Source organism: Micromesistius poutassou, assembly GCF_964030765.1.
Source record: "Micromesistius poutassou genome assembly, chromosome: 1".
NCBI lineage: Eukaryota > Metazoa > Chordata > Actinopteri > Gadiformes > Gadidae > Micromesistius > Micromesistius poutassou.
Genome location: NC_140271.1, coordinates 8,104,169 through 8,117,445, shown reverse-complemented (window position 1 = coordinate 8,117,445; position 13,277 = coordinate 8,104,169). Strand labels below are relative to the sequence as shown.

Below are 13,277 nucleotides of genomic sequence, written 5' to 3'. Positions count from 1 at the left end.
TCTAGAATGGTAATATCAGGGGTATTTGGTATATTACTGAAAGTAGTATTGTTATTTTGTGCGCAATTTAACCAGTCCATTTTAACTGCAGAGTGTTTGTATATCTTGTTTGCACTTGTACTTCTTTAATCCTGTGTGTTATTAGGTCCACCAGCCTATCATGCCTTGCAATGTACAGGCCTTTGTAAAAATTGCATCCATTCAGGACGTGTGCGATGGTTTCGTTGTCATGGGTGGTAGGATTGAGAATGCAGTGTGGGTCGTGGCTGGGGGAATATACCAAGTGGACAAGTTAGATTTTGTCGGGAGTACTTGGAGGCGGGCTTTGATGGTAAAGATGAGAACATCCTCGCCGATCGACACGTTTGAGTAGATGGTGTGAGAGAGGGATTGATCTACGAATGGTAAGCATGCAAGTTTTCCCTGAAGTCTGAGGTTTTTCCAGTGTTGCGCGCTTTGTGTGCGCTTCATGGAGAGGATGACAGCTCTTGCCGTTGTTAATGGTAACTCGCGACGCTCGTCGCCGAGCTCATAAGTTGCGCGGGGGTAAATGAGTGGGTCCGCAATGATGTCTGTGAGTGCGATTGTTGCATCATCCTCCATGGGCATCCTGTTTTAGGGCACACCAGTGCTGGTCTTTCAAAGAGGGGAAGCTCATTTTCGGCCTACATCATAAAAGTTGTCAATTTATTTATACGTCAATTCTGCTCTCTATTCCTTTTCTCTCTGCTCCACTTCACTTTACATTTTCCCAAGGGGAGGATAACAGCATCGAAAGAGGTGAAAAGCATTATAATTCGGGGCATGTGGAGAGTTTCAGTTATGCGGATGGAGAGATTGACGATCTTGTCCACGCCAGTCACAGGGAGCGTGACGCAGTAGCTCTCAACAGCTCCACCGGCTGGCGGAGTTGTTGAGCGGATCTTTTTTTTTTTTTTCGTGTGCTCGTGCCGCCCCCCCTGTAATGCCGCCCCGGGCGGCTGCCTGCTTCGCCCATACCTAAAACCGCCACTGGCGTGACGTCACATGCATGTAGTCTTTCTCATTGTGTATTCTCTAACAGCCTTTAACTTAACAATTGCACAATTAACGGTCAAACTCTTGATATGAAAAATTATAATTTAAACCCACAAACAACATATGTGTAATCCGGGGCATATAAAGACTAGGACCAGAAAATAATTACTTTCTCTCCATTGAAACCCATTCATATTTTACGATCTCATAGGTCCCATGGGGACCACCGGAAGGGGCGGGACTTACGAGCTATATTGAAGTGGATGGACGCTGAGTTCAACAGGCAAATGCACTGTGACGCTACGGGAATGTATGAGAAGGAAATCGAGTCAGTCGACCTGCGATAAACAGCTGATTCTGAACGAACTCGTCTTCGAGATGTACGTGTTCTAACTAGTGATGGATTTCATGATTTGTTTGCTTGAATCAGTTCGCGTCGGTCAGTTCGCCAAGAAGAATCATTCAAATCGTTTGTTTGTTTGTTTGTTCAGTCGCGTTTCTGGTAGCGGTGAATCATGGTTCTCAGCTGAGTCGGTCAGACTCAGCTCCTCCCTCGTTCTCATTCTCAAACGAATCACGATTGTGCAATGGTGCAAACGGTCATCAATCAACACGACATTAACTAAGTTCCTTTCATCTGAGGAGTGCTTCATGTTCGGAATCGGGATGTTGTTGCCCGGCTGGCTCTCATGACGTCTCAGTCCTCGAGTCAATCACAGTCAGCGAACGAACAGCGACTCGCGAGTCAGTGCGTCGGTGACTCAGCGACTAGTGGGTGGGTCTGGGAGTCGAGTCTCGGAGAACGAACGGTACGAACGAGATGAACGAGAGCGAACTGTCGGTGATTTGTTCGCAAACGACCCATCATGAAATGTTAACACAACAGTATATATTTGACCATTTCATTTTTGAAATTTTAGGGGAAGACGAGCTTCCCTTGCAGTCTTGCAGTCAGAGAAATCACCACTGATTGGAATTTACAGTTTTCTATTGCACATTGAAATGCGTAGCTGAGCCCAGAAATTGACTAGTAGTAGTAGAAATTTTGAATTAATTTGTCCCACACTGACTTTACATCATAAATTGTCAATTTATGTATATGTAAATTATGCTCTCTGTTCCTTTTCAAGGAAATGCTCTATCATACCAACTAGCTGTCTTTTCCAGTGACTTGACCAGTGTCCTCTCAATGGTCAGCAGAGCTAGGCTGCTTAAACGGCCTTGGCCCATTGTGTTATGGGTGTAGGACTTGAGCCGCTTTAAACAGGAGAAGCTCCTTTCTACACATGCAGATGTAGCTCTAATTGTTGCCACTAATGAGAACAGTTTGTAAAGCCGGCATTGCACTTTCCAACTCCATGTCTTTAAGGAACACCAATAAATCACACAGCTTTCCCCTGTCACCCTGCAAGTCCTGACCTGAATACAGGACTTGAAGTTCAGCCCTCAGGCCTGAATCAAAGTAATGGCCAATTACCAAAACAGGGTTGTCAACTCTCACGCATCTGGCGCGCTTAACTCCCATTAAATTTCTGTTGAAGACCTGACTAGACTAGACCAGACCACATCGAATTGTTTTTAATGAAAGGGGAGGAGTTTAAGACATCTCCCTACAACGTTCACTCCCCCCCCTCCTCCCCCACCGGTCGACAATTCCACCCACGGACCTTGTCTGTTAATGTAAGCATCAACAGATTCCACAGAGTCTATGTGGGAATTATGTTAAATTAAAGCAAGGAATTGTGTGAATAAGTGTATGAAATGTACAATGAAAATTGTCTAACAATTTCGCTAAGCAAATATCAAGAAATAGGTTACAGTTCGTCTTCCAACTCGCTTGCAAAATCTGTGATGGGGCTGAAGAATGAAGAGAGCTCCGGTGACATTTTATAGTTAAAAAAATCGCTGTCAATCAAATGGGAACTCAGTCTTTCACAGACCCTCCAATCATCATGCAGAAGCCCAGCGTCCAGGCCTGCCCACTCATCCATTCAGCCCCAGAGACGCTGAGCGTCCGTGGGAGGGACATAATCGCAGCATTATCCAATGACCGTTGACTTTCGACACTTAAAAAGCTGTTCTATGCAGCCCCATTGAAGTGGATGGATGCTGAGCTTCAACAGGCAAATGCACTGTGACGCTACAGGATTCTGAACGAACTTGTCTTCGAGATGGACGTGTTCTAATGCATTTTTAGTCAAAGAAATCATGTTAACACAACAGTATATATTTGACCATTTCATTTTTTAAATTTTAGGGGAAGCTGAGCTTCCCTTGCAGTCCCTTCCCTTGCTGTGTGTTCACACCAAAAGACACATTTTTCGCCTGGTCGTGCTGTCGCCAAAGTTTTGTCGTGCGACAAAACATAATTTGTCGCTGTGCAGTTATGTGTGCAGTTATGTCAGGCGAATTATGTTGCGGAGCGTTTTTCCCGCCAACGGTCCTGTAGATGTGCATGAATGAGGAAGACTGTATTCAGTCACGGTGTAACACCCGTTAGCTTTTATTCCAAGAACCATCAACAACAACCAACGTGCCCAGCATTCCCCGTGCCCCTTGACGTCATCACGCTGTAGCAGTAACCATAGAAACTGTCAACACAGTCTACATCCCCCTTCTTAAGTTATATGTCAACGAAGCACATAATAGAAAATAGCACAGACTTGCATATAACAAAACCTCAAGCATCTATAGAATGAACATGTGGGTTATGCATATAATGTGTAGATGCAGAACATGTAACATATATCTGTTGTCCTCCCCCTGTTTTGTCATATATACTATTGGGTTGTGGTGCTGTTGCCAGCCTGTCATGTCCTCTCTGTGTCTGCATTCTCACTGTCTGCCCAGCTCGCAGTGGAGACAGCGGCCTAGCTGATTTGTCGTAGTAGGCTTTTCCTCTCTGTCTCGCCTGTGTCAGGGCCATTTGGACCTGTGTCTCCACTCTGGGTGAGTACATGGCTTTGGTCATGGGAATGAAAGCCCTGGTGCGCCGAGAAAGCAGGCATTGAGCTGGCGACGGCAGCCCGTCCCTGGGCATGTTACGTAGGCTGAGGAGAGCTGCATCTATGTCCGTTCCATCACGTGCACATTTCTCCAGCAGGTGCTTTGCTGAGCGCACAGCCCTCTCAGCAAGCCCGTTGGACTGAGGGTACAGGGGACTGCTGGTGACATGACAGAAGTCCCACTTGCGAGCAAATTCCTGGAACTCCCTACTTGTGAAGTAAGCAGCATTGTCTGTCATGAGTTGCTGTGGCACTCTGTGAGTAGCAAAGTGGCGTTTAAGCTTGGCTACAAGTGTGGCACTTGTTGTGCCCGGGAGCCAGTCTATCTCGAACCAGCCAGAGTAAGAGTCAACAAGCACAAGATGCTCCTTTCCCTCCCACTCAAAAACATCTGCCGCGGTGAGAGACCACGGTAGGTCAGGGATGTCATGTAGTTGAAGGGGCTCCTTAGGCTGGTGTGGCTTGAGAGCATTACAGGGGGCACACCTGGAAACTTCTCTTTCAATATCACAGTAGATGGTCGGCCAGAACATTGTCTCCCTGGCCCTGCGCTTTGTGGCCTCGAGACCAGGGTGGCCCTGGTGCAACTGTTGCATGTAGTAACGCTGGAGGGAGTGCGGAATGATGAACCGCCGTCCACGGAGGAGCAAACCACTGTCACTCGTGAGTTCCTCTCTCATGGCATAGAATGGCCTCAGGTCACGTGGCACCTCCCTAAATGTATCGGGCCAGCCTGCAGCCACAACCTCAGAGAGACACCGGCACACAGGATCAGCCAACGTCTCACGCTTCAGTTCCTCAACCCTGTGTGAGGAGAGGACGTCCACCACCATGACCTCGTACTCCTCCATTTCCTCAGCTTGGTCAGTGGAGGGCAGATGTGCGTGGGAGAGAGCAGAAGCTGTGTGAAGTGGCTTTTTTAGTATGGTAATGAGCATGGTCAGTCTCGACAGTCACAGCGCGTCCATATATGTAGTGATGGAATTTTGTGCAAGCATAGACAAGGGCCAGGAGCTCTTTTTCAATCTGAGCGTAGCGTGACTCAGTCTCTGTGAGGGCCCTCGAAGCGAAAGCCACCGGCCTGTCGTTTTGGAGGCAGACAGCACCCAGTCCGTGCTGTGAGGTGTCAGCTGACAGTACAACAGGTTGGTGCACATCAAAGTATCGCAGCACCGGGGGACCTGCGATAAGTTCTTTGAGTTTGGTGAATGCCGATGTGTGGAGCTCCAGCCAGCACCAGTCTACATCCTGGCGCAACAGCTCGCGCAAGGGTGCTGTAGTCTCGCTGTAGTTTGGTATGAATTTGGCCAAGTAGTTGGTCATGCCTAGGAATCTTTGGAGACCGCGCTTGTCCTCCGGCGGGGGAATCAGGCGGACGGCATCGGTCTTGGCAGGGTCGGGTTTAACACCCTGGTTGGTGAGCAGGTGACCGACATAAGGAACCTCTGTGACCCTGAAACTGCACTTTTCAGGGTTCAGTCTGAGATTGACAGCCCGTATCCTGTCCATGACTTGGTGGAGACGTAGATCATGCTCCTCTCTCGAGTGGCCCCACACCAAGATGTCATCAATCACAATTGCACACGGCTGTCCTTCGAAAAGCTGCTCCATGCACTTTTGGAAAACCTCACTCCCCGTGGTGATGCCATAGGGCATTCGTAGGAAAGCATAGCGGCCCACAGAAGTCATGAAGGTGGTGAGTTTTGAGGACTCTCTGCTGAGCGGCACCTGCCAGAAGCCACACTTAGCATCCAGAATGCTGAACATTTTGGCATCAGGCATGTCAGCGATCACCTCTTCCACAGTTTTCAGCGGGTGGTGGGATCTGAGTAGGGCTTTGTTGAGGTTGACAGGGTCGATGCATAGTCTCATGCTACCATCTCGTTTGCTCGCAGCCACCATGGCTGAAACCCATTCAGTGGGCTCCTGAACCGGTGTGATGACTCCCAGTTGGGTCATTCTATGCAGTACTGTCACAATCTTGTCCTTCATGGCCAGTGGCACCCGTCTTGGAGCGCATACAGTGGGGTGCACGGTGTCATCCAGGCGCATGTGATACACCACAGGCAGCTTGCCAATGGTGCTGGTGTCGAATAGGTCCTTGTACTCTGTCAACCCTGGTGCTTCCTGCTGGACGACGGCATGCATCTCTGGTCCAAAAGTCACATAGCCGAGTCTGACACTGTCTCTGAGACCCAACAGTGGTTTGACGTTTCTGTCCACAACTTGGAATCGCAGCAAACCACAGCTAAAGTTCATGTCTGCCGCACCAAGAGTCTGGATTATGTGACCTCCGTAGGCTACAAGATTTGCTCTTTTGCTGAGATTGATGTGAGCAGTAGGATCAATGTGCTGTAGAAAAGCCCTGGATATGACGTTGCATTTGGCCCCAGTGTCAATCTTCACAGTCAGTTGTCTGCCAGTGTTGCATGCAGACAGTTCAGCAAACCTTTCATCTTGCTCATGCACATCCTCTGGCTTGTCTTTGCTCTCACAGTAAAACACTTCTACAGTCTCGCAGCGAAACACATCAGTTGGCTCTTGCATTGGCTGCGTGTCAAGTTCACTCACGTGTGTGTATCTGCCCCTGCGTGCAGTGGGGGGCGGAACATGCCCTGGCCTGTTGGCGGCAAACGGTTTGCCTGATCTGCAGCATCTCGAGAAGTGGTTCATTTTTCCACATGTGTTGCAGCGCTTGTTGAGAGCTGGACAACTGTTTCGGTCAGGTGCGTGTTGGCCACCGCAGTTTGTGCATGGGTTGAATTGCACTGGCCACACCTCTGCCTCCTTTTTTAGTTCTCTGTTGCCCTTCTCAGATTGTTCATGTAGCATGCAGATTTCAACGGCTGAATTTAGTGTCAGTTTCTTCTCCTTCAATACCACAGACCAAACGGTCTCTAATCAGTTCATCATGTAGTGTCCCAAAGTCACATTTCTTGGCCATTACTTTCAACGTGGAAACATATGACTAGATTGACTCATGCTGTTTCTGGTCAGTTGTGTTGAATGCATGTCTGTCCATAATTATGTTCTTTACTGGCAGGCATAGTTCCTCAAATTTCTTTACCAGCACGGCAGGGTCCTCGCGATCTTCGACGGCCGCAAAATCAAACGTGTCGAGTTTATCCAGTGCCTCTGGACTGGCGAGGTTGAGAAACATGTAGGCTTTCACTTTCTCACTAGCCGTTGTTAGCCCGGCGTTGCCATAGACGTGCCATTCCCGCTTGAACTTCTCCCAGTTGTGAGCAATATCCTCGTTAAAGACGAGTGGGTTGATCCGGCGGAGTCCTTGTGCCATCTTAGATTAGATTCGGCTCACTTCTGACACCATGTAGATGTGCATGAATGAGGAAGACTGTATACAGTCACGGTGTAACACCCGTTAACAACAACCAACGTGCCCAGCATTCCCCGTGCCCCTTGACGTCATCACGATGTAACCATGTAACCATAGAAACTGTCAACACAGTCTACAGGTCCTTCATGCCAATTCAGTCTTATCAACCATGGCCGAGATAACCACCTTTGCATGTCTTTACCTGTTGTGGAAGAGGGAGAGACGTCGGAATGCCTGTCGTTTATGGGTTAATAATATTATCCGGAGGCGCACACAGCTTTGTGCCATGATATTATAAATATTGTCTATATTATATTATATAGATATTTATATATTATATTATATAATATCATATAATATTATATATAGAGCTCCGGGAGTCGCAAACGGCAACAATCACTTTCTCCTCCAAGCTGCGGTTCACTGCGGAGTGCAGGGAACGGTTGGCCCGGCCGGTTGAACCCTGATTGGCTGTTTTACGTTACTTCACCCATGTTACTCACTGGGAGTGAACGCTGATTGGCTGTCTCACACGAATGCCGCAGCAAAGTTAAAATATTTCAACTTCAGCGAAATTTGTCGCACTGCAAATCCACGTGAACACACCTGCCCGTGACAGGGAAAAATGTTGCGCCATCAATCAAATCTTGCTGCAGGTTTGTGCAGCGACAAATTTCGCCTGATACGCGTCTCTACGTTGACTTTGTATTGAAACGTGTCGCGCGTCACGTGTCGCGTTTGGTGTGAACACACAGTAGAGAATTCGCCACATGTGTTCTGTGCATCTGGAATGCATTTATTGACAGCCTACCCAACCCACTGAGGAGTTGAGGGAAAAATTAAATTTTCACATTTTTCTGATAAAAAAGATAGGGTGCATACACTAAAATGGCCACATTGCTTTTTCGCAATATTTCCAGCAGAGCAGACCCTCCAATTATTGTTTCTTAGGGTGAAAGTTAACAGAAAAAACACAAATAAAAAGTATGGCAGACGATGTCAGGTTCAACCCACTTTTGAGACTTTGGCTCCCCGAGCCTGTTCAGTCTGGTGGAGGGGCGTCCACCAAATCCGCCAATCTGGTACTGATCAAACAAGAGCCACCCAGTATCACTTTTTTCAGTCCTGGGCGCCCTTTGCTCTCCAGTTAATTGATTTGACCAGAAATCTGTTGGAAGATCTCGTGCCTTTATCCAAAGAAAGTGCATCGGCCTGGTATCTATCTTTCATTCATCCCCTTTTTAACACAACACAACACAACACAACTAACTTCTATATGAAACACTATAAGAACAAGCAAACAGAATGCATTTAATGAACCTAGGTTTTATTATTCTAATCATTGTAAAACTGTCCATAAAAATAAGTAATGAAAAACGTGAATAAAAAATGTAATTGTTGTTCCTATGACACAAAAATAAATATGACAGAAAAACTTGCACTACATTATGCAATGTCTCAAAAAAAGTACAAATTGACCCATAGGGTTTACAGCTAAATGTAAAAAAAAAACAAAGCCGGGAAGCTCTAAAAGACGATAAATCTAAAACACAAGCACCATTCTGAATACAGAGTCCGTTGGACCCCAATAAATCATGTATAATAAATTCACTTTCATAACTTTCTGCAAAGCTTCTCTTTCCTCATTTCTTAGCAGACATTGAGGGGGAAAAGTCAGGAAAAAAGCTGAGTAACGTAAGTAAAAAAAACATTTGTTTCCCATCCACGTGGATACTCATCTGTCATAAACATGACTCACAGTGAAGCAATGGTCCGGTGATTACCTCATCAGTAAGATTGCTCAATCTCACAACGCTGCACTTCCTGTGTTTGATTCAAGCAGGACACACACGCTGCATCAAGTTTCTCCAAATAATCAAGCTTGTGACGCAGATTTCTTTCCAGCTCTACCTACGTTATATCCCATCCACACAATACAAGTTTGATTGGCAATAAATAGGCCTACACAACGCAAACATCAAACAGCATAGAAAATACAGTTGGGAGTGGTCAATCACAAAAAGCAACAAATAAATACAAAAAGTAGTCAAATAACAAGCAATTTGATAAACACATAATAAATACAATTCATAAATAGTAGTAGAAGAAGTAGATATTTTCTTTGTTTGTCATGTGTCTACGACAAGCACATGTTAATAATAAAAAGATTAAATAAATAAAAAGCATTGTGGGGAAAGGACAGGGAGGGAAATGGCAGGAAGAGATAGTATAGAGCACGAGAGAGAGTTAATGGCTGAAGAGGTTTAGTAATATCCCGTCATCTTTGTTCTCGTGGTCTGTAGTTGCTGATGTTTCTCATGCTGCGAACAATGTCCTGGCAGAAGGTGCGCAGCTGGGTCAAGGTGAGGTAATTGGCCACCTGCACTTCATAGTCACCGTGGAGATGAGCGGCAAGGTCGGGACTCTGGTACGGCTCGACACTGCTCCACCTGCCAAGCTCTTGCATCTATAATAGGACACACACAAACATTTTCATGAGTGCAAGTGCCTCAGTGGGTGCTGTACGTACTGTGTGGTTGTGCACGCATGTGTGGTGCATTGTGTTCAACTTGCAGATGCAAATAATAAAAAAATAAGTGTTAGTCCGGCTGGGTGTGTGCAATCGTTTGGGTGCATGCATGCATACATGTATGTGTGTGTGTTTGTGCATTACAGGTGCATGTTTGTACGTTCGGCCAGTAGCCAGGGTTGGGGGTGTGCTGCTGTGTGTGTGTGTGTGTGTGTGTGTGTGTGTGTGTGTGTGTGTGTGTGTGCTGCTTGTACCTTGGTGATCTGAGTGAGGAGGTCTCGTAGGTCGGCTCTGAGGTCGTCTAGTCCCACTAGCTGGGCGGCCAGAGCTCCCAGCAGGTCCTGGTGCAGCTTAATCCCCACTGACATGCGACTTAAGCTGTTCTCCTGCGTTGAGCAAAATGTCTCTTGTTAAAAAGGTTGTTACTGCCATTACTTTTTTCATTAATCTACACTAAATTCATGAAATGGTCAATCTTTATATAGCATAGAAAGCATAGTCATTGGTTTGATTGCAATTCATAGTAATGCACCGCATTTAACGTTCAGTAACGATAACGGCGTTGTAACGACGGAAACAGTAATTAGTTAGATTACCCCGTTACTGAAAAAATAACGGCGTTAGCTAACGCTGTTCTTTTAAACTGCGTTATTCCAAACACTGATAGAAAGTACACCGGTGTGAATTTGCGCTACGGTATGGATTTTGACCATACCGTGAGACCCGTATGACCGTAATTAACGTAAATACAGTAACGTAATGAGGAACAAGATAACAAACGCCATCACTGTTTACCTGTGTAAGGACATGGTTCCCTTTCAAAATGTCGATAGAACGGGCTTTAAAGAGATGATCAAAACACTTGATCCCAGGTACGAGTTACCTGCCCACACACACTTCAGCCAAATTGAGATGCCAAAACTATACGGCAAGGTCCGCGAGCAAGTGGACAAAGAAATCCATACTATTCATACTGGAAGTAACTTTAAAAAAGAAAAGATTTAGAATTTTTTTCTATTGCAGTTTTGCTCAATAAATGTTCTTAAAGTACTTCTTCTATACAAAAATAGCTGCCTACCAGTATTTTACCCCTTCAGAAGCATTTATATCGAAATTAGAATATAAAATTAACATACCGTGATATAATACTGTACCGTCAGCCTCAAATCATACTGTGATATAAATTTTAGTCCATACCGTACAGCCCTATTCAATGGTATCTTTATTTTCATTAGAAATTATCTAAGAAGTAGGACCATTCTTAAGATATCTTTTAGTGTTTTTTATTAACTTTCTTTGTAAATACAAGGCAGTTACAAACCTTTTTATTCTGAAAATACTATTGTGAAACAGGCCCCTTTTCTTAATGTTAACTTTACTAATGTTAACTAATGGTAACTTTAAAGCCTTTTAAAGCCAAAGGATTCTGTGATGGTTGAGAAACAATTGACTATCTGTCTGTCTGACTGATGGAAAATTCAAAGTACTGACCAGCGTGAATTGAGCGGACAGGGGCATGAGGGGCGGGGGGGTGGAGATGCCCAGGGACAATACCATCCTCTGCAGCATGGGCCCCTGGCTGGAGGGCTCCAGGATAAGACCCTACAAAGCAACACACTCTGGTTACACAACTGAACACACAGCAGCACTATATATACAAATGTATAGCAGTTGATCAATGTTGTGGTTGGTGCAGGTGCTAGTGGTGGTGGTGGTTCGCAGGAGATTGTGATATTGGATATTATTTACAGTTCTGTCTTTCACCCCTTTTATCCAAAGCGACTTATTGTGAATTCAGATCCATTTCGCAAAGAGATAGCGGGTGGGAGTTATGGCATCGGGCTCAATTATGCCTGGTTCGTCGACTGTGGACGTTGGAGATCAGACCCCGAACCGTTTGGCTGGCAATCGAACATACGTCGTTTTAATCAAAGCATGGCCCACCTGTGCCGTGTTTAACGATGAAAGCAAAGCAGGAATGCACGTGCCTAGACTTGCAGCCACAAGTACGCCTACTCGTTTGAGAAAATGGCCTCGTTTAGTTTAATGAAGTTAAACATTTATTTCAACATTTCTAATTGCCTGTTTTTACATATACGATTTTGAAGTGAATACCATCCATCTATTCCGGTAAATGGAAAAAACAACAACAATGACGGCTAATTCCACATTCGAAAACGTTTAAGTCTTAAAACTTACCGTACTGTGAATGCTGTTCTTGTGCACGACAGGTATGTCCTCAAGAATCTTGACTACTAAAGTATTTGAGCGTTCAATTGCCAGTTTAAACTCCGGATCAGCCAGGGTGAGTCGACTGTCTTGTAATGGTGCAGACAGGACCAACACAGTCAGACAGCATTGCAGGGCTAAAACTGCGCAGAAGGAAATAAAGTTACCACCATGGTTTTAACCGCGAGGAAGCGCCTACATCATGTTACGTTCTGCACAAGATCAGACAACTCTCTAGAATGAACTTCGAGCGCCCACGGTACGCGTAAAAAGGGCAAGCGCGCAGATAATCTCTCAGACACCAAAAGTTATTTATATCTCACTGCATCAATGGGTTGCGATCGTTTTGAAAATCTTTATCACGCATTTGCAATAACAAATATAAAAATAAAAAATATGCCAATCATGCAGCATTTCAAATACAAAAGTATCAGCAATATAGACGTATAACTCCTAGCAAAGACCTTCAATCATTTCAAATGCACAAAGGGATATTCACTTACAATGAAGAAGGTTCATTCCGTGTCAGTTGGTTGTAATAGCCTATGCCTTCGTTACCACCACGGCTAACAATAAGTGTCTTGTCTTCCATTTGCTTGACCGATGTACTATTTATGTTGAAATTTTCAGGACAAGGGATTTTCCGCTGACGGCGATCCTGTATTCTGAAGAAGGATTAATAGTTGGAGTAAAGTGGATGACTCAAATTCCGAGGTGACGAAGTGGGAACGGCATGCGTCAAACTTCAAATGTGAAGGAAACAAAATGCATAAGAATAGATGTATCTAAAGGGCATTCAACAATTACATTTTAATCAATTAATATAAAATCAAGGTCCAATGTATGCGTTTTTTTTGGATGATTAATCGATGAGATTAACTTAATATTGTGGATTGGTTTCAATTAGACACATCATTCTATATTATATTATAACGGTGTGTGTGTGTGTGTGTGTGTGTGTGTGGTTTTATGTGCTCGCGTGAGTGTATAGTTATAGCTTTATATAATTTTCGTCAAGCAGTCTTGTATCTTGCGGAAATTTACGTAGCCCTACCACCGGTTAAGTAATCTGTCTCCAAAATGCCCACGATTAGTTGCACCCCTTAGGCCTATTTAGAAATACGACGAACGTTTCCGGTGGCATCAGACTTGACTGGTT

At 45.0% G+C, this 13,277-nt stretch overlaps 1 protein-coding gene across 1 annotated transcript; it reads right to left on the bottom strand.

Annotated features, from left to right (window-relative positions):
• Window positions 1-9,458: 9,458 nt before the first annotated feature.
• Window positions 9,459-12,762, bottom strand: csf3b (colony stimulating factor 3 (granulocyte) b). Its single transcript, XM_084488629.1, has 5 exons — window positions 12,622-12,762; window positions 12,089-12,261; window positions 11,381-11,491; window positions 10,144-10,275; window positions 9,459-9,826 (listed from the first exon to the last, which is right to left on the bottom strand). Exons 1-5 carry the CDS (start codon window positions 12,635-12,637, stop codon window positions 9,638-9,640), a joined length of 621 nt encoding a protein of 206 aa, XP_084344755.1. The 5' UTR covers window positions 12,638-12,762; the 3' UTR covers window positions 9,459-9,637.
• Window positions 12,763-13,277: the final 515 nt, after the last annotated feature.